The sequence below is a fragment of the Rhipicephalus microplus genome, chromosome 5 (genome assembly GCF_043290135.1).
Source record: "Rhipicephalus microplus isolate Deutch F79 chromosome 5, USDA_Rmic, whole genome shotgun sequence".
Taxonomy (NCBI): domain Eukaryota; kingdom Metazoa; phylum Arthropoda; class Arachnida; order Ixodida; family Ixodidae; genus Rhipicephalus; species Rhipicephalus microplus.
Window position 1 is genome coordinate 57,789,249 of NC_134704.1, and position 20,971 is coordinate 57,810,219.

The 20,971-nt window shown below is 46.9% G+C and overlaps 2 protein-coding genes across 2 annotated transcripts in view; one reads left to right on the forward strand and one right to left on the reverse strand.

Moving 5' to 3' along the window:
- Positions 1–20,971, forward strand: part of LOC142817795 (uncharacterized) — a 65,049-nt gene that overhangs the window by 10,471 nt on the left and 33,607 nt on the right. The gene's annotated exons all lie outside the window — the stretch shown is intronic.
- LOC119173860 (uncharacterized) lies at positions 10,532–20,165 on the reverse strand. Its single transcript, XM_075895523.1, has 4 exons — positions 20,004–20,165; positions 14,801–14,911; positions 12,094–12,361; positions 10,532–11,546 (listed from the first exon to the last, which is right to left on the reverse strand). Exons 1-4 carry the CDS (start codon positions 20,007–20,009, stop codon positions 10,768–10,770), a joined length of 1,164 nt encoding a protein of 387 aa, XP_075751638.1. The 5' UTR covers positions 20,010–20,165; the 3' UTR covers positions 10,532–10,767.

Here is a 20,971-nt window from a genome sequence, read left to right on the forward strand (position 1 = left end):
GAAGGGCATGACTGTGAATTTGCAAAGCCCGTCGGGCGTGATAAAAGCTGTTTTCTCGCGATCGGCCTCTGCCCTGGGTACCTGCCAGTATCCAGAGCGCAGATCTAAAGAAGAGAAAAATTCGGCTCCCTGTAGGCAGTCCAAGGCATCATCAATGCGTGGCAGCGGATAGACATCCTTGCGCGTGATTCGGTTGAGACGTCGGTAGTCCACGCAAAACCTGATGGATCCGTCCTTCTTCTTCACCAACACAACTGGAGAGGCCCAGGGACTGCTTGACGGTTCGATTATGCCACGTGTCAGCATGTCGTCAACCTGTTCATTGATTGCACGGCGTTCGGTAGTTGACACACGATATGGACGCTGCCGTAATGGCGTCTCTTGACCGGTATCTATACGGTGAACAACAGATGACGCTCGACCTAAGGAAGGCTGATTGTGGTCAAACGAGGCTCGAAAACGCTGTAGGAGCTTTATCAGCTGTTCCTGCTGCCCAGGCGTGAGGTTGCAATCAATGGATTTGCGGAAGACATCCATAGGTTCATTGGTGTGTGTTGCGGGTGTAATGGCACAAGTCGGCAAAAATGGCTTGTCTGGATAGATCGGGTCTTCGAAAATACAATTTAAGGTCTCGAGGCTTCCCAGACACTCGCCGCGTAGCAGGATGTACGGGCAAGCAGAAACGTTGCACGCATAAAGTCACGTTGACGCATAAAGTCAAGACGGCAGCGTAGGTCAGCGGCGTAGGGACAGATGGCGAGGGAGGCAGTGCCTGCGTGAGCTGTGTCTCAATGACCTGGCGTAGACGTGGGTCTAACGAGGTCACTGGCGCGGATGCTTCGGCCACAAGAGAAAGCTGACGCGCAATTTCTTCACGAATGAATTGTTTGATGTGGGGCAATAAGACGGTGTGATCAGCAGCGACGTCGGGCACGAGGGCGGAAACTTCAGCCGTATCTTCAGCGGCCCTGCGCGTCGAGACGCGCTGCTTACGCAACTCGTCGTACTCCTGACAGAGCTGAACAAGATCGGTGACGGTCTGTGGATTTCTAGAGACGAGCATCTGGAAGGTATTGTCGTCAACTCCTTTGATGATGTGCTTGATTTTGTCGCGTTCGGTTAGAGATTCATCCACGTGCTTGCAAAGAGACAAGACATCTTCAATGTAACTTGTAAAGGTCTCGTCCCTGCGCTGGACTCGACTACGGAGACGCTGTTCCGCGCGAAGCCGGCGCACGGCGGGACGACCGAAGACCGCGGCGATGGTGGTCTTGAAGGCGGACCAGTTGGTGATTTCGCCTTCGTGGTTCTTGAACCAGAGGCTGGCCACATCAGCGAGGTAAAAGCGCACGTTTGTGAGCTGGTCGCAGGCGTTCCACTTGTTGGAAGCGCTTACGATTTCGTACTCGACGAGCCAGTCCTCGACGTCTTGTTCGTCGTTGCCGCGAAAAATTGGTGGGTCGCGTTGCCGAGGCACGCCAGTACAGTAGACTGTCGTTGGTAAGGCTGCTTGAGAAGGGCCAGGAGCAGTCATGGTGAACGGTGAGGGTAGCGTCCGATTGCGAAGTTCCAGGTTGATGGGAACCCCGGCTCCTCCACCACTTAAAATAGAGGTGTTGTACGTCGAAAAAGGTTCAGACGCAGCTTGGCAAAATGTGCTTCATCAGACAGGTCTGGCTAATGGCGAGCGGCGTGCGCGAGCTACTACAACAGCCACCGATCATCATCGTCTTCTTCATTGCCAGCAGAGCGTCCGTTATTCAGATTCATTAATTCATTACAATATATTTATATATATATTGTGAGGAACCGGTTTATTCGGCCAGGCTCGAGCTCAATCACGCTGGTGATGATATTCTTAGATGAAGAAGATGTACAGGTGATGATGATTACTAAGAGAATAAAGAGTCATTCGCTTGTCGCGCTCACACTAATTCCCCCGCGCGGTGAAAGCGGCCGCCTGGGCGCTTGACAGTATTATGAAATGCGTCGCGCATAAGGCTTTAAACGAGATACGTGCACTATCTCTGTTCCTCGGCAACGATGATCAGGATTAGCGCTAAGAGGAGAAACGCGGTAATTGACAGGAGATGTCTGTTCGACCACCGTGTATGGCCCAATGAAGCGACTGATGAATTTGTCGCATAGGCCGGGGACGCGTAGTGGAGTCCATAGAAGAACTTCGTCACCAGGGGAAAAACTCCCAACACGGCGAGACGAGTCGTAGCGAGATTTTCGAGTGTCTTGAGAGAGGCCGGTGTTAACACGGGCCTGGCGACGGCAGTGTGCGAGACGAGATAGGAATTCTTCAGAGAAAGGAGCCGTCGAGGGTGCAGGGGCCGAAAGGAAAGAGACATCCAGAGCGAAACTCGGCGAGCGATCATGGACGAGAAAAAATGGAGAAAAGCCGGTAGTGCGTTGAGCAGCCGTATTATAGGCGAATGTCACGAAGGGTAGAATTGCATCCCAGTTCGTGTGGTTGGGGTGAATGTACATGGCGATCATGTCCGATAGGGTCCGATGAAACCGTTCAGTCAATCCGTTGGTCTGCGGGTGGTAGCTAGAAGTGGTCTTGTGAACAGTGTTCGAGGCACGCAAAACTTGCTCGACAATGGAAGATAGGAAGACTTTGCCACGATCACTGAGGAGAATGCGTGGAGCTCCATGACGCAAAAAGATGTGGCGAAGAAAGAAATCGGCGATCTCAGTGGCAATCCCAGATGGTATAGAAGCTGTTTCTGCGTAGTGGGTAAGGTGGTCGACTGCCGTGACAATCCAGCGATTCCCATTGGATGATATAGGAAGAGGGCCATACAAGTCGATTCCAACGACTTCAAAAGGTGAGGCGGGACAAGGAAGAGGTTGCATTAAGCCAGCCGGAGCAGTTGTCGGTCGTTTTCGCCGTTGGCAATGGACACAGGAGGCGACGTACTTAGCGACGGCTGAAGAGAGGCCAGGCCAAAAACAACGACTTCGTATTTTGTCGTAAGTCTTGTGGTAGCCTAGATGAGCAGCGGTTGGATCATCAAGAAAGGCTTCCAGAACTTCACGTTGCAGAGAACGTGGGATGACGGGTACCAACTTGTTGCCATCGATGTGGTAAATGTAGCGACATAAAGCATCACCGACAAGCTTAAATTGTTTAAGTTGTCGACGGAGTCTGGCGTTTGGAGGAGTAGTAGAGCCGGTCAAGCGGTCAACAATGGTGCGGCAGTATGGGTCGACACGTTGTTGTGAAACAAGGACGGATAGGGTGGCAGGTGATGAACTTAGCGCTGCGATTGGAGAGGTGCTGTTGTTTTGGAGTATCGATGGTGAATTGCTTCCGCTGGGCAAAGGACAGCGCGATAGAGCATCAGCATCTTGATGCTTCTTCCCAGATCTGTAGGCGACATCGAAATCACACTCCTGTAAGCGAAGCGCCCAGCGACCAAGGCGACCCGATAAGTTTTTCAGCGATGAAAGCCAGCATAGGGCGTTATGGTCGGTCACGACGGTAAAATGACGGCCGTGAAGATATGGTCAGAATCTTTGCACTGCCCAAACAACAGCAAGGCACTCCTGCTCGGTGATAGTGTAGTTCTTTTCTGGAGCGGTAAGAGCACGACTTGCGTAAGCAACGACGCGTTCGCATGAGTTTTTGTCACGCTGCAAGAGTACCGCACCGAGACCATGACTACTTGCGTCGGTGTGAAGGATGGTGGGTGCGGTGGAATCGAAGTGGCACAGTACCGGATCCGACGTGAGGGCTTGCTTCAATGCCGTGAAAGCGCTTTCGCAGTCTTCGGACCAAACGAGGGGGACGTTCTTTGCGAGGAGTTGATGGAGCGGAGACGCAAGTTCCGCGAAACCACGTATGAAGCGCCGGAAGTAAGAAGATAACCCAAGAAAGCTGCGCAGGTCCTTCTGATGTAGTGGACGAGGAAAATCGAGGACAACGGCAAGCTTCTCGGGGTCGGGCCGAATTCCTTCTTTGCTGACAAGGTGGCCGAGAACCTTGATTGTCTTGCTAGCAAAGGTACATTTCTTGGTGTTAAGCTGTAGACCGGCTTTTTCAAGGCATGTGAGGACTTCGTCAAGACGTTGTAGATGCTGCGAGAACGTGGATGAAAACATTACTATGTCATCGAGATATGTTTTCCATTTCAAACCACGCAATACGCCGTCTATCATGCGTTCGAAGGTGGCGGGCGCATTACAGAGTCCAAAAGGCGTCACATTGAACTCGTACAACCCATCTGGCGTTGAAAAGGCGGTCTTCTCTTTATCAGACTCCGACATTGGTATCTGCCAGTAGCCTGACCTAAGGTCGAGGCTGGAAAAATACTCTGCGCCCTGCAATGAATCCAGTGCATAGTCGATCCGAGGGAGGGGATAAACATCCTTGCGCGTTATTTTGTTTAGCGCACGGTAATCGACGCAGAAACGCACTGTCCCATCTTTCTTTTGAACGAGAACAACTGGGGATGACCAGGGACTCGAGGAAGGACGTATGATGTTGCGTCGTAGCATGTCTGAGACGTTTTCCTCGATGATCTTGCGTTCTGCCTGAGAAACGCGATATGGACGCCGATGTACAATACGAGAGCCGTCAGTCTGGATGCTGTGAGTAGCGGTGGTAGTCATGCTGAGGGCGGGCGAGTTCACGTCAAATAGAAAACGGTGTCTATTTAACAGGGCGAGCAAATCTTCAGTTTGATCAGGTGTTAAGACATTGCTTATTGTCGCCGACACAGGTGTGGCAGAGGCATTGAATGGCAGTGATTGCGACTTCGGAACATCGTTGTGGTTGTTGTTCGGAAGAGTAACAATCGCAACAGGCTCACTGTCGACCGCGCAAGATACTGTTGAGCCACAGGGGAGCAGTACACACTCGGGCGTTTGATTTATGGCCGTTAGGTACGTACACCCATCGAAGAAGCGAATAAGCCCCGGTGTGATCACAATGCCCCTACGTAGGGTATGACCGTAAGGGAGAATCAGTACGTCCCCATCCACAATGTCGGTGCAATTAACACTTATAATTTCTTCGATGTATGGCCGAAGTACATAATCTGACTTGGTGACAAGGCGGATGCGTCCATCTTGTTCAAGCGGAGAAGAGTCAGTGGCGTTTAGATGCAGGAGGCGCTGATGACATGATATGAAAGCGGACGCAGAAGACAAGAAATCCCACCCAAGAATGAGAGCGTGGGTGCACTCACGAAATACCGCGAAAACAATGTGATGACGAATGCCTTCTATGCAGACACGAACGGTACACTGTGAGAGTGCACGAATGAGAGCGTTGGTCGCCGCACGTAGAGGTGGGCCGCCATAAGGTGTGGTGACTTTTCGAAGGCGGGAACAAAAATCAGCACAAATAATCGAAACGGCAGCGCCAGTGTCTACAAGAGCCTCAACACATACACCTTCTAAAAACACTACTATAAATTTGATGGCCACTCTGGAGGAATTGTTAGCTGTCCAAGGGATGCAGTTTCCCCTCCTAAAACTGCATTGGGGAGTTTTTCGCGTGGGCGTTCGTGGAATGGGAGGCGGGTCGTAGAGGCGACACTGAACGGCGACCTGGCGAAGGCGACCTGCGGCGAGACGTACGGGAATTCCCAGGCATGTCCGTATGGTAAGTAGGTGACGGTGAACGGTAATAGGACGATCGGGAGGGTGGCCGTAAGTAGTTTATGGTCGGACGGAAGCTTCGATGTTCTTCGGGAGCGTAGCCGCGTTGCTCGTCTTGTTGGCGCCTTCGACAAAACCGAGCGATATGTCCTCGATAGCCGCAGTAGTAACAGATTGGTCGAGGTGGGCGCTGAGGTGCGTAGTAAGGTGGTGCACGCACTGGCGGTTATAACGAAGCCACAGGCGTATGGTCTGATGTTGTAGGCACAGAAACGGTGGGTGCGGCAGAGAGCGCGGCAACTTCGGCGTACGTGCGCGTCTGGCGCACGCAGGGACTGTTGGAACACGTCGCACGCGATGTGGAGGCGATCTCTTGTTTAATCAGGTCTCGCAAGCTATCTTTTTCAGGAGGTAAAGTAACTTCTGCAGCACAGGAAGAGCAGCGCCCGTGCAGCTCTTCACGAACGATGTCGCGAATAAGCGCACGCAAGTCGAGGGGTGCCGGCAAACGAACGTCGGTGGCATCGTAGCAAAGGCGAAGAGACTGAAGTTCGTCAAGTCGCTGACAGATGGTTATCACGTCCTGGGTGGTGGCAGGATTTTGCGTGGCGAGGGCGTTAAAGGCGACGTTGTTAATGCCTTTAATAATGTGGCGTATTTGGTCGTTTTGAGACATGCCGGTGTTAACGCGCTTGCACAGTGCAAGGACATCCTCAATATAAGAGGTGTAAGATTCACCCGGCAGCTGCGTGCGTTGAGCGAGTTTCTTCTTTGCTGCCTCAGTGCGAACTGCGGGGGCACCAAATACCTGACGAATTTGCTGCTCGAAAGTGTCCCAGTCGGGAAGATCCGGGTGGTGGTTCCAGAACCAAGTTTTCGCAACATCGGACAAGTAAAATGGGACGCTGCGCAACTTGTGTGGATTGTCCCACCTGTTCAAATCGCTGACGAGGTCGTAGTTCTTGATCCAGTCTTCGACATCATTGCCTCGGAGACCGGAAAACACAGGTGGATCACGCAGGCGAGTGTTGTTGGGCGGAGCGGGTGGCGGTGGCTGCAGTAAGACGGTGACGTTGGATGGGCCAGGGTTTTCTTGGGCCGCCATGGCAGGGGGTTGTATGCGACGACCCGAGCGGAGCTCCAGCGAGAACGGGCGAGAGGACTTGAGGGAACGAAAAGCACAGTCCACCACTTGTGAGGAACCGGTTTATTCGGCCAGGCTCGAGCTCAATCACGCTGGTGATGATATTCTTAGATGAAGAAGATGTACAGGTGATGATGATTACAAAGAGAATAAAGAGTCATTCGCTTGTCGCGCTCACAATATATATATATATATATATATATATATATATATAGCGTTGACAGCAGCGCCATCACATCTACAATTAACCACAGCACCCTCTGTTGCTTATAAGTTGAAGGTTGCATGGTGTTACGGACAGACGGGAGACGGCGGACATCGTGAGGTCTTAAGGAGCTTCGCCCCTAAAAGGGTTGCAACTGTTGAACACTTCGTCCGGAATAGAATTATCAAAATAAAAACGAGTTGTGCCAGATGGTATCACACAAAAGTTCCCGCAGAGAGCACGAAGTATCGTAAATTAAACGACGCGATTAAGATCATGCACGATGAAAATCACAAGTATACCCACAATCGTGCGCGTTGCAAAGAAAAGGCTTCACGCTTCCTGAAGTTGACATCAACGCTGTAGTTGCTCTTGTAATGTCGACAGTGCTTTCAGTTCAGTCAATTACAGTGGTGTTTAACGAGGAATATTTGCCGTGTGTTCGGAGCAACCACACTTATTTGAGCCAAAAAAAAAAAAAGACGTTCGAGCTTTGTTTTTAAGAGTACAACGAGATAGATTATTTTGGCCTCCCGCGCATAGACTTTTCAACCGCTAGCATGGCTTCGGTTCTCGGTGCATGTCTCGACAGTGACACATGCAACTATGCGTGTGAAATTATAGTTTTAAAGTATTCCAGAATGCCTACTGCTAGTACAGTTAAGTTAGTACTGCTAGTACTGCTAGTACAGCAAAGTGCCCAATACACTGTGATGGTTTATTTTGCGAATCGTGGAACGGCCCCTTACGCGTCTCTAAGGCAACACACGAGCATTGGCAGCTGCTCAGTTTGTTGATGTTTTTGCAGCCAATGACGATTAGATATCTCTGAGCACATTGTAATGGGTGGGTCTTTAAAACACCCAGTCGTTGCGCAATACATATGTTTTGACATCTCGTGCGATTCTACTTTTCTGCATCGCAATATTACATGCGTCGAGAAGATTCTAGCCACTGCATCGCATCCGTATAGCGCTTTTTAAGTGCGAAGCATTTCTTAGTGAACTTCAGCGACTTCGAGGGCGTCTATCTATCTATCTATCTATCTATCTATCTATCTATCTATCTATCTATCTATCTATCTATCTATCTATCTATCTATCTATCTATCTATCTATCTATCTATCTATCTATCTATCTATCTATCTATCTACCAACTATCTATCTATCTATCTATCTATCTATCTATCTATCTATCTATCTATCTATCTATCTAGCCACTTACGTTTGGGTGCTCTCGTGGTAACCCCCTTAATGTGACGTGAACAAAAATTAGCATGGGAGGGTAAGATGGTTTGACGAATATGATGCGCTGGTCAAGACATGAATAATATCGCGATCCCGTCGCGTACGTCGATTTGATTGATATGTGGGGTTTAACGTCCCAAAACCACTATATGATTATGAGAGACGCCGTAGTGGAGGGCTCCGGAAATTTAGACCACCTGGGGTTCTTTAACGTGCACCCAAATCTGAGCACACGGGCTTACAACATTTCTGCCTCCATCGGAAACGCAGCCGCCGCAGCCGGGATTCGAGCCCGCGCCCTGCGGGTCAGCAGCTGAGTACCTTAGCCACTAGACCACCACGGCGGGGCTGTCGCGTACGTCGTCAAACACTTCCCGCCAGACAGTGGCGCATACCCAGGGGCGGGTATGTGCTGCTTGTATGCGGGTATGTGCCACAGGTAATTGACACTTAGTTTCTACTTAGGAACGACGAGAACACACATGACCAATTTTAATGCGCGAGCGTCAAGAAATACCCGACATCGGTAGCGTCGATCCGACGAATGCAAAGAATAAATGTCAGGTTCCCAGCTGGAATCGAACCCAAGCATTCTGCGTGGCAATGAAGCGTTTTACCACAGAGCTACGCCACGTCTCTGAACTAATTTTCAAATAGTCGCCAATCTTCGTGAAACGTCAATAGCGCACGTTGCAGCTGCAGCCTACTCAATTTTATAAACATTCCATATCTACTTCTTTGATACAGCCGTCACGTCGGGTTAACGTCAATTGTGGTTAGTTGCCGTATGCGCTGAAGTTGATTTATGTAGCAGTGTCCGGGGCCAGCATCCTCGCGGGCATCAGTGATTCATATCAGCTTCAGGTGTTTCTAATACGCATGTTTCAGTTGGCATCGTTGCGCAAATGCAAACAACTGGTTATGTAAACATCTGCAACTCTTCAAGTTACGTCTGTGCGTGCAACATTCATACTTATATTTAGCGTCATTTCATGATGTGTTGCTCAATGAGAAAAATTGCAACGCGGTCACCTTCCCTCCACATGATTCGCATGACGTCGATTCCCAGGTGCGTGGGATATGCCGAATTTTCGACATGGCATACAGAGCCAAAAAGGACCATTTCAAGGAGATGCCCCTGAAATCAAGCAGGCCCCCCACTCCCCAGAAAAAAAAATTGCCTATGCCCTGGCCAAAGCCGGCCTATCGCACCACCATCGGCTATGTGTATGGGTGTGCTTTTCTCATATCTAGAGAGAGAGACTTGAAAGACAGAAACTTCCGTCCTTGGGTCAAACATCATTAAGAAATCGCAGGCAGCTTGGCGTCGCCTGCGGACACGGCTTTATCCTAACCCATGCATACTAATATTGATTCCGCAAAACTTCCAATATTGTCAATATATATAGATTTATTTATAAATCAATTTAGGTGTGTTGATGTGATTTTCCCTCTTTGGGGCTATTCGTTGTAATTTCTGCCAATTTGCTTGACTTTACCAAGGCTTAAAAATTGTAATAAAAGCCTCATGACCAAATTCATGCCCCTTTTCAGATGCAACGAGTACTTACTCCTTACTTTTCAAGTAATGTAACTAAAGAGACCTGAAAGCTTAAACAATGAAGTAATTAACCATGACGGTGAATTTTGCAGCGCAATATACTTTGTACATTTAGGTGAGCATCAAAATTTTGTTCATAGATTTGTAACGTTTTATATCGTACAGCTTTCATTTATTTGAAATTTTATATATTTTTAAGACCATTCATTTCTTGGCCAATCCCCCACAGTGGGTATGAGCCAGAAGAGAAGGTGAACAAGAAGTGCAGGTTGATATGTCTAGTTAAAGCCGCTATTGGGAAGGGCTGAAGGTTATGATAATAATAATAGTCATCTGAAATACAAACACACCCATAATGAAACGGGGTGATGCTGACAGACCAAAATAAGGGGTAATCTTTAAAAGCGTAAGTAAGAAAGAAAGCAGCGCCAAAATTGCATGACTCTCAATTTCGTCGTTAATACACGTATATTCTCTCCGGTATAAGAAGCGCTTTCTTCAGGGAGATATTGTATTTCATGCCCTGGATGACTCCTTTTTGTGTGCATCGTTCTTAAGTTTATTTATTAAAGCCGCTTTTCCAAGAAACAACGCTTTATCGTAAGAAAACGTTTCAACACTAATGCCTCTATCAATACTACAGCAATAAAATACGAAGCTTGGATCCGTAATTAAACTATTAGATTCTCTAATTAGCTCCTTCGAGTTCATTTGTCTGAGTATTCAATCCATGCATGTTCTACATGACAATGAATATAGTACAAGTATACCACCTGTTTATTGGAACAACTCCAGGAACGTTTCAATAACGAGGATGAAAGTTTCGTACAATGAGAATGGCGACGCTTGTGGCCCAGTTTTTATTATCGCGAAGGGACCTTAAAATTCCTGTAAAACATCGACATCCTATGATACCTGGGAAGCTTGACGGAAGTTGATGTTTTGTACCCTGAAATTGACGTGGCGCTATTAGCAGTGTAACCAAATAATTTATTTTTTCTTGTAAGCCCTGTAACTGCGGTGGTGACCCCCGTCTAACGAGTGCGCGATCTTGTGGCTGTACGCGTGTGAAGTTGTCAAGTGGGCCGCAGGTCCCCCATTCTGTGAGAAGAACGGTGCAGGTTGTGGTTGTGGTGACTGATTCGCGGAGAACGGCATCCCTTCAGCTGGGAGGGTCACAAAGTTGTCCTGTCTGTAGACATAGTGATGGCCAACAGGCATCACCATTATCGCTCTGGATAAGGGTGGTGCCGGTTGGCCAAAAGGTGATGGTCCAGGCAGAGATGGACGATCAGCTAATGTCGCCTCTGATGCTCCAGAGAATGTGTTCACCGGATTAGTATAAGGTGACAGTGCTGGCGTAGATGGGCTATAACCAGCGAAGGCAAGCGACGGTGACGTGTAGGTAGCTGGGGCCAGAGGATTGTAAGCCCCGGGAGCTACGGGTGATTGTGGCAGATCACCGTACATGTCAGACCATGGTGTCGGTGATGGGTCGGCCGCGGGTGCTACCGGTGACGCCCTGAAGGGTGGTGCTGGCAGACCACTATATGACGGTGGTCCTACAGGCGCTGCTTTGATATCCAATGGTGGCTGAACACCGTACGACGGTGGTCCCACGGTCGCCGACTTGATTCCAAGGGGGGACGGCGCACCGAGGAAGAAAGTACCCTCTGGCTCCTGTGGAGTGTACGCCGGGCGACGAGTGGGGGCTGTATTAAAAGCGACGGCAGCTAGAGGAGCGAGACCTGCTGGAGCCGGTGCAGCCACTGCGAATATATGTGAACGAATACGTATGGGAATTTCTCCGCACTAAGAAAGCCAGCATAATCACATTGTTCCACTAACTGATTACCTTGAAGAATCTTGCAGGAGGTATCACACAAAAGTGCGCATTAAAGAATTGCAATATGAGGCCACTAAAAAAGCTTATCACATACATTTGATGGACCACTTATTGAAGCGAGTTTTGGGAAACGTGCCCGTTTTGCCACTCCTTTCCAAAGTAATAATATGACGAAGGGGGCGTAATAATTACGCTGATGTTGGTGACAAGAGATATGCCTTTCCAGTGGTAAACACTTGCTGGGTAATGAGCGGACCGTAATAACCTAGTGCAACAGTGGCAGTATTGGAATACAACAGTAAAATAAATTGGATCATTAATTTAATATGGTCCTCAACGATGACGCGGTGATATAGTATAACCAAGGAGAATGGACGAGTATATTATTGTGGTTTTGTGCCGCTATGCCATTGATAGGGACTATATACTGCCCAACTCTGAGCATCCCACATGCATCTTTCTTCACTTACGTGGCACCGCTGGCGTGACTGGCCTTTGAAGGGGAAGACTTATGGTTACGCCGGCAGGTGTCGATGGCATAATTCCGGGCTCGTTGGAGGATATAGACGCTCGAAAGCCCAGCTCGTCGGCTATGTAGCTGACGACGCGTACGCGACCGTCCGCGTCCCGCAGGCCGTACGAGCCCTCCTTGGCGCCCAGCGCATTGCCCGTTTCACGCCGGAACGAGCCGCCCGATGTGTGGTCTTCGTCGTAGCCGAAGTTGTAGTTTCCCAAGCCCTGGGTGATTCGGAACGCTATGAGATATGCTAATACAACACATGTCAATGCTGTGGCGCAGCTACCAATGTTCCGTAAGACAGATTAAAGCTGATTGACTGAACGTTATCGCAGTCACACATACCAAAGTCATCCAGTATGAACAAAAACAGCGACTAAAGCACCCAAGATAAAACGAACTTAAGCACAGACTCCAGTTCACTAACGATTCTAAAGTTCACTCAAACTCCAGTCACACGGGTAATGACATACACGATCTCCAAAGCACGGTTGTCTCTGATATGATGAGCTAAACGACGTAATCATAAAAATGTTAATTGATACCACACAAACGTACTCTTCAAGGCATTCTGCAGTGATATTATACGTTTCGAATGGGTGTCAGAGCTTATCATTCATGATCTATTTCTGCCTTTTTTTTTTGTCGCCATTACGGGGAACCTTGCGAATGTTGATAAAGTACGAAAGTCAATACGCTACATGCCTTCTAGATAGTTAAAAATAAGCAATATGCCTTCACATACAAATAGAATTCCTGAAAACGTTGCACTTCGCGAGTTAGCTTAAATTTCTGAAAGGAAGCCCGTGAATTAACCACTTTTTTCTTGCTTTGTTGTGAGTGTATACCGGTTTCTGTATGCCACCGTGATATAATCAGCATCTCTATTGGTGCTACAACGTTTAGTTGAAGATGTCAAAAACTATTTTTTCCGCTTAACGCCAATGTTAAGCATTCTAATGTCAAGTTTTGGGAGTAATATTGGTCCAACAAAGAAATTCCGCGATGTTTTCGGAAGATGTTATTATATTTCTCACCACGAATAGTTTTCAAATACATGGCCTTGCGCGGTTGTGAAGCTGTTACCAAATCTTGAATATGAAGTGGACACACGACGTATTTGGGTATTCCTAAGGACGCGTGACAGAAGCAGTGGTACTTCACATAGTAAAAAAAAACACATGCGATAAACTGTCAATTTTTTCAACAGTTACACACTATACATCAAACTATCACCGTGTCATGTCGCTTTGTAAAACTTTTAGTGATGCTTTCAGTGTCGACGTTTCTAGCAATGCCTGAACGGCTTCTTTTGATCCACTGGGAGGGAAAAAAATTTGGTACATTCCTCTTGTGCTGAATCCATGAAATGCAGTGTTGCATCAACGTTCGTCGTACACTAACTGTTAGTTGAAACAAGTTTAAAGTCCTGGTACACTTTGTGCAAAGACTTGCAAAGGGTTGGAAGCAACGTCTAAACACAATACTCATCTTACGACATCGACTATATAGCAGATGGTTCGCGTTCGGCATTGGCTCCTTTAAAACTGTCATCGTATCTGGTAAAACTGGCAGTTTCAATTCGTCTCCTTGGAAGGTGGAATAGTGCTAAGTCGTATAACGCGTGCCTGGTTCTTTTCCTTCTCGGTGTCGTCTCGAATTGCAAAGTTTGCGTGTGTTAAAAGAGTGTATGACTCGTCTAAAAGAGTGTATCACAATCTCCAGTTGCCTCCGACTGTTACGGTACGTTTCGAAATTCTGGCAGTGTAACGTACACGTAGGAGCCCACGCGTTTAGCGTTGCGCAATAGTTGTCAAACCAGCTTGCCTCCGTTGTATTTTTTTCCCCTTCACAACCACTTACATATTGCGTCTACTCTTCTTTAGAGTACGCTCCTTATATACACTTCCGGTCTAAACTCGAGAATTCGCTCTCCGAGACACGCTTCGCCGCTTAGCGGATTCGCTTTCACTCGGCTTGGAACGCTGACAACTTCGAGACACGCAACTTTACCTCGTACTTTATGCTCCCACCTCGTAACCATACGCAAACTAAATGTATCTTCTTTATCGTATTTCACCGCAGCGTTGCTGCCGGTAACGTTACACAACACTCGACCAAGGACTCAGGCGCAACCAGTCGGCCACGGGGACAGGCCAAAAGAGATGCGTGTACTACACGCACCCAGAATATTGCTCTCACATTCCAGACCTCTTCCGCTTTACGCTGCCAACCGGAGTACGCACGCATAAGCGTTTTTATCAGGGCTGGCGAGCCTGTCTATTCAATGGGTTGCGCTCGTTCGCGGTTGCTCGCTTATATTTATTTTCTTCGAGCGGTGTGTTTCATTCCTATACGCGTGGATCTTGTTCACGACCTACAAAAGTGGCACTTTTTTCGAATAAAGTGGTTTCGTCTTCTAGTCGACGCGTCTGAACTCTTTGTCTGAGGTAAGACGAGGCATTCCCCCCAATAAGCAAGCCGCAGAGGGAAAGAGAGAGCGCGTCGTGACTAGCGAGCGTTGCGGAAATGCGAGATGCGCGTTCACTGTTAGTTGACTACCGCGGTTGAATGCCGGTGAAGAGAACAAAGCGACTTTGTGTGTATGCCAGCAACGAGGCAGCTTGAAGAAGAAGAAGAAAAAAGACTAAAAGGCTTACGTCGTCGTTGCGGAACTGCTTGCTGGTGCCAATTTCGGCCAGTGGTGCCTGCACCCGACCCAGGGCGGCGAATGTGGACCCGATGAGCAAGAAGAGTATCCCGAGCTGCTCCTGCGGTTAGGATGGATGACACCTCGTCAGTCATTCAGAACGCTGAGCATTCAGAATGATGCATGACGTTGAAAGCAATTTGGCGATTCAATACGAAGAGTGCATATACCGTTGAAGGCCGTCGTCTAGTTTATTACGAAGGGAACTCATGATTTTAAACATAATATACAATTTACTACAAGTTGAAGCTAATAGGCATTAATGGTGCAATAACTGATTATCAATAGGTTGACAAGTAAATTCATGAGAAAATTGTGACAGGCATGAAGTATTGGTTCTCGGCACAGGCTTGGTACCACTTTTCGATATATAGACTCAGTTGTGCAAATGAGCTCTGCGGAGACCCGCATGCAAGGCGGCAGAAGGGTTAAGAAAGAGAAAGTAGACAACCACCCGTCAATAGCATGAACCCACAAGGAAACCCATACGGACTTCTCAGCCTCTTAGTTGCTGAAAATTCGTCCTGGTCCGTAGATCAAATCCGGGAACAACGACTTTCCGGGGCGGTCACCCTACTTTCCCTTTCATAGACTCAGTGTGCTTGTTTTTATTTTTTAAGAATCGCAACCTATTACGTTACACTGATGTAATAAGGTTACGACACATGATGTAAGAGGTGTTGTTAGCTGCCATGACGTATAAATAAGGGTGCGCTACTTCCTTTCAGCAAGAGGTAGCGCATGATGAACAGTTATAAGTCTTGAACGCGCATTTACGTGAGGCATAGCAGCCTCCTCGTGTTCTGTACGCAACCACAACATCACTGTTTGGACCTTGCGCCTTACATTGATGTTTCAAAGGCTGTTCTTATGAAAACTTCTAGGTTAATTATTAACATTAAACAAGTCGACTCACTCTTGTGGTGTTGTTGAGTTACCTGATACATTAATCTGAGTTTCCATGTCATTCGCATAGAGATTGCCTAAATAAAACGTAGCCCTTTGGTAGATCCATAGGAGACTTTGTAAGGAGCTAAAGGACTGCCTTAATTTATTTCGCATAGTTTGTTTGCATACTTCGAAAGATTAAGACAAAATCAACAAGAAAGCAAATACAAGAATACGACTTTTTTTCACGTTATCTTTCTTAGCACGGAGAGAAAGATTGTGATAATGCATTTGATGCATATCAAAACGTACTCAATGTTTTTTAGGCTACTTGATTTTATATTTGACAAGCATGCTAATATAGGGAGCTCTTTATTCTTCACATTCTCTGCGCCTGTTGTAGAGATACGGGTGAATAAAAAACCAAAAAATGAGCTTTTTCAGCCCAATGTTAGACGTCCTCACTCTGGGAATAAGACTAAGATGCATGTTGTAAAGTGCATCTCTCTAATGCCACTGTCATTATTACTTTGTGCTTCGTTTTAACTGTACCAACTTTACCTATATTAAAACACCTGGCTTTATTGGCTTTATTGTGTTGTTGTTCATTGTTAGAAGTCGTCTAATATTACAAGACATCAGCATCGTAAGCTTAACTACTGCCTTTTATACTAGAGAAATGTGACAAAATCAATAAGACACGTGATAGTTTATGAACTATAGTTGCTGTCTAACTTATTCGCTATTTCAATCTTACTCTGCTATTCCGCTTTCCCAAAGGAAAGAAATGCAAGCTTTTTTTTTTCTTCACCAACAGATTCCGTTTTCTAAAGGTGATATTTAGAACTTACATGCAGCATTTGTTATTGAATTTTTATTAAATGCTTATTAGCGTGTATATATCAATAAACAAAGTATTTGACGAAGCGAACAAGTTAGTTATACAAAAAGCGTTGAAAGATGACGTTGGAAGAAGATAGTGGGGGAAAGATCAAAGAAGGAAATAGCTGTTCAAGTTGTTGAGAGACAGAAAACTGAATAAAGATTTAGTACCTCTTCAGTAGCAGTGATTGCACGTAAGAGTACTTGCGGATTGAAACGCAAAAATTCATGGCCAAAAAAAAAAAATGCCCGTACTTTCGTTTGCAGCGTCTACAGTTCGCGTCATATCGGTGAAGCCTTGACTCGAGCTCTATCGTATAAGAGTCAACCTTATCTCTAGAGGCCTCATTTGCAGCGACATGACGTGTTTATTCAAAGCCTTCGCCCATGGTAGTCCTTACATAAAAAACAACTGATGTCGTGTTTAATTCCGTCAGTATACTGAGCACTCGAAACCCGGCTGTATAAACATTAGTGATGTACAAAGAATTGTCGTCATCATGAACATTTACGTGTTCCAGATATTGGACAAATCCTACTACTCAACTCTGTTCCAATAAAAATGAAGACGGTATATAAAGACGGCAACAGACAGGCGGGAAGCACCAACTAACATTTATAGATGGACGTAACCAGAAATCTAAAAAAGCGTCACTAAACCATCGGGATTATTCCCGGGATAAACACACGCACCATGGCTGCATGTTCCAGTTCCGCTGAAGCATCTATGCGGAGTGTTTCAATGCGGAACTGGAACATCTGAAGCATCTATACGGAACTGGAACATGCACCATGGCCGCATGTCCCAGTTCCGCTGAAGCATCTATACGGAGTGCTTCAATGCGGAACTGGAATATCTGAAGCATCTATACGGAACTGGAACATGCACCGTGGCCGCATGTTCCAGTTCCGCTGAAGCACCTATACGGAGGGCTTCAGCGGTACGCACTATGAGGGACTACTAGGGAACGAGAATGGCAACGGCGGCTGCACGTGAAAAGACCCGGACGTGATCAAAGCTCTACGCGAACGACGACGTGGCCGTACATCAACAGGAAGGGCGAACGCATGCTTTCAGAGCCACTTGGCGTTTCATTAGTCTTGAAATGCGTGTCGTGTGCACGTGTGACTGCTCAACTGGAACCTCCGTGCACTGAGACGTAACCTAAAAACAACGTAGCATCACCTAGCTAAAGCGTAACACCAACCTAGACGCAACCATAGCAGTCTTCAAAGTGGTCCACATGCGCTGTTTCAAGCCGTGCGTGACTCAGCGCAATCTTCGCCATTTGTTTCGTATGTCTTTCGTGAAATGACTTCACAAAATGACTATGCTATATAAAACGTTAGATGCTGGAAATGTTACTTGCAGAATAAATAACCACTATCACTGAGAATTCCACTCTACAACGTTCTTGATGCTACAGTTCATTTCTGCGTAACTAAACAACCTAAACAAGTCCTAGGCTGAAATGCACACGTTTATTCGTACTGCATTATTATAATTTTCAGGAAACTTAAGCAACCTTAGTGCTTGAAGATAATAGAAACATTATGGCAAGTAAGACCCAGGTATGGACTGTTCACATTAAGATGAGGCTGAAACTGGCCGCATGGTGGCCAACTCTTTGGCAGGTGGTAGTGTTTCTATTATACTAGGCTTATTGAAGGTGGTTCTGTGTGTTACGCCCACAAGGCTAAACCAGATGAATTAATTGTTACAAAGCTGGCAGTATTGTTCATTGTACCATGTGCTTGTACCGAAAAAAATGCCACCGCACACACCTTGACTAACTCTGTGTATGGGCGTCCACTCATGAGCTTTCATTAATGTTTGTTTCTTTATTTGCCGACAATAGTTCACGTATTCACTGGGAGGTCTAAAGACTTATTCATCAGAAGGTTAGCGTGCTCTATCACATTAGCACAGACTTTGCTAACCTCCAGGTTTTGTTATTTAAGACTGGAGCATGCCCTGCCTACATTGTGCCTTGTCTGGCAAGATCGGTGGTATACAAAGCATTTCCGGTTGCGCCTAGATGTCGACGCCGGATTAAGCCCTTGCTCCAGAAAAGAGAGAGATAAACATGAAAGAGCTAAAGAAAGGCTAGATAAGTTCACCAGATTGTAATTGCATGGCTACTCTACCCTGGAGAAGAAGGAATTCGACAGGAAAATTATACGGCAAGGAATAAAGAAAGTAGAAAGAAAAGAGAAGGCAAATGATTCCCGGGCACACAGCCCCGCCGCGGTGGTCTAGTGGCTAAGGTACTCGGCTGCTGACCCACAGGGCGCGTGTTCGAACCCCGGCTGCGGCGGCTGCACTTCCGATGGAGGCGGAAATGTTGTAGGCCCGTGTGCTCAGATTTGGGTGCACGTTAAAGAACCCCAGGTGGTCTAAATTTCCGAAGCCCTCTACTACGGCGTCTCTCATAATCATATAGTGGTTTTGGGACGTTAAACCCCACATATTAATCAATCAATTCCCGGGCCCACATAAGTACTTCCATAGCGTGATAGAGCTCAGTTGTCCACTTATGTTCAGCAAGTACTTATATGGCGCACAGAGCAAATGACAGCCGAGGCCTTAGTACCAGCATCGTTCAGTTCACTCATGGTCCTGTTATCACTTCAAAACGCCGTTACATGACTCTCTTTCATAGATATATTAGCGAACGCATATTAGGATATGTTCTGTCGTCTCGTCGTAATTACAAATGCGACATGAGGCACTGTCAGACGCGTGGTGGTGGTCCCACAACCTTGTTAACGTTTGGGATACGGTGGAAGGATTCCTGGCTCAGTATGCCAGACCCGCCCGTCTATTGTAATAGCAGCCTACTATACTAAGGATGCCTAAAAAAACGTATCTGCTTTTCACTATATAATGCTCCCCCTGCTAGCCATTGTCATGGACAAACTACCCTCATCCCTGCCGCCTTGTCATTATAGTTTTTTTTTTCTCCTCGGGCTCCATCACACTCACAGTCGCTCAAATAATTGTTGGGTAATTGTGATGTGGTCTTTCGCCGCCATAACTGAGACGAGGTTCTACAGGTACTGTTTGGTTGAACTGCAGTAAATGATGACAGCAACGCAACAATTTCCCGATAGCACCGAATTTTTCATTACTTTAAATCATACACCATACTTATGCTTTGCATCGTCAACTCATTCATCGAAGATCCGCAAGCTAAGCTATAGGCCCCGCAGTTACAATGGTATTATGAGCCACTAGAAAGGCGGAAAGGAACCATCGGCCAGTGGTATACGAATTCACAATTCAGGTACGTATCGGTCCCCCTCACGCACTCATTCACAAATTTAATTGAATGCAAGCATGTATTCGCAAGTTGTCATGAGGGACATCATAAGCGACTTACTTTCATTGTGAGTCAATATCAGGTCCCTGTGGCTACCGCTGCCGTCGGATGTCACGTCCCTAAGGCGTGAAATAGTGAGCGTAAAACAAACAACTTTCACGTTCGCGACCACTCGCGAGAAGCGCCAAATGCATTGGTGTCCCGCTTATATACGAAGACCCACCCCTCCATATTTTTTCGTCTTCTTCGCACTCCGTTGCCTTCGGACCTCACCCAACCACGGAAAAGACGTCGTCTTCCTTTCTCCCTTCTTCTTCACCGAGATTCGTCTTGAGAGCGAAAGTAATACACGTGCTTTGACAACCACGACGCCGCTTTTAAAATATGGAATAACAAATCCTGCGCCACTTTCTATCTTTGCCACGACTGTGGACAGTCCCCTTTCTAAGCCCACTCACTTCACACCCATCTTCAGACTATTTGCTTGTATAAGTGTCTCCTTGTTTATTTCACGTGCCGGATATCGCCACCTTACTCAACACTTGTACTTGTCTTTCATTTTGTTTTAGTTTCTTCATACAACTGAACGTGTATGTAGCGGTGCCAGTTCCGACGCGTTAGCATGCGCACAACGCCCTTTGACTGCTGGCCAAAACCGTATGACGTATATAACAAAGACCGATGATCGTTTTGGCTTAAAAGGTGGAGGCGACCAAACCTGCATGAGGACCTAGTCTTTTTTTGGCGTTCGAAGAGTTGCGTCGTCTCCGACGCTGTCTCAATGCTACCTTGAATCGTTATACTCGTTGTCTGTGACCTTCAAGCAATCCTTTTGAGAACGCGCATGTATTTTTTGCTTTTTTGACGCTTGAATCCACTGCATTGAACTTCGAGGATCGACAGTTATCGCCCTACTGTTCTGGTAGCGTGTCAGTCTGGGTAGAGTGGCACGTCTCAGATGGATTAGTCATTAGCTGCAATAACACCGATAATTACCGGCGTGTAATTTGAGTGTAGCGTAGGAGAGA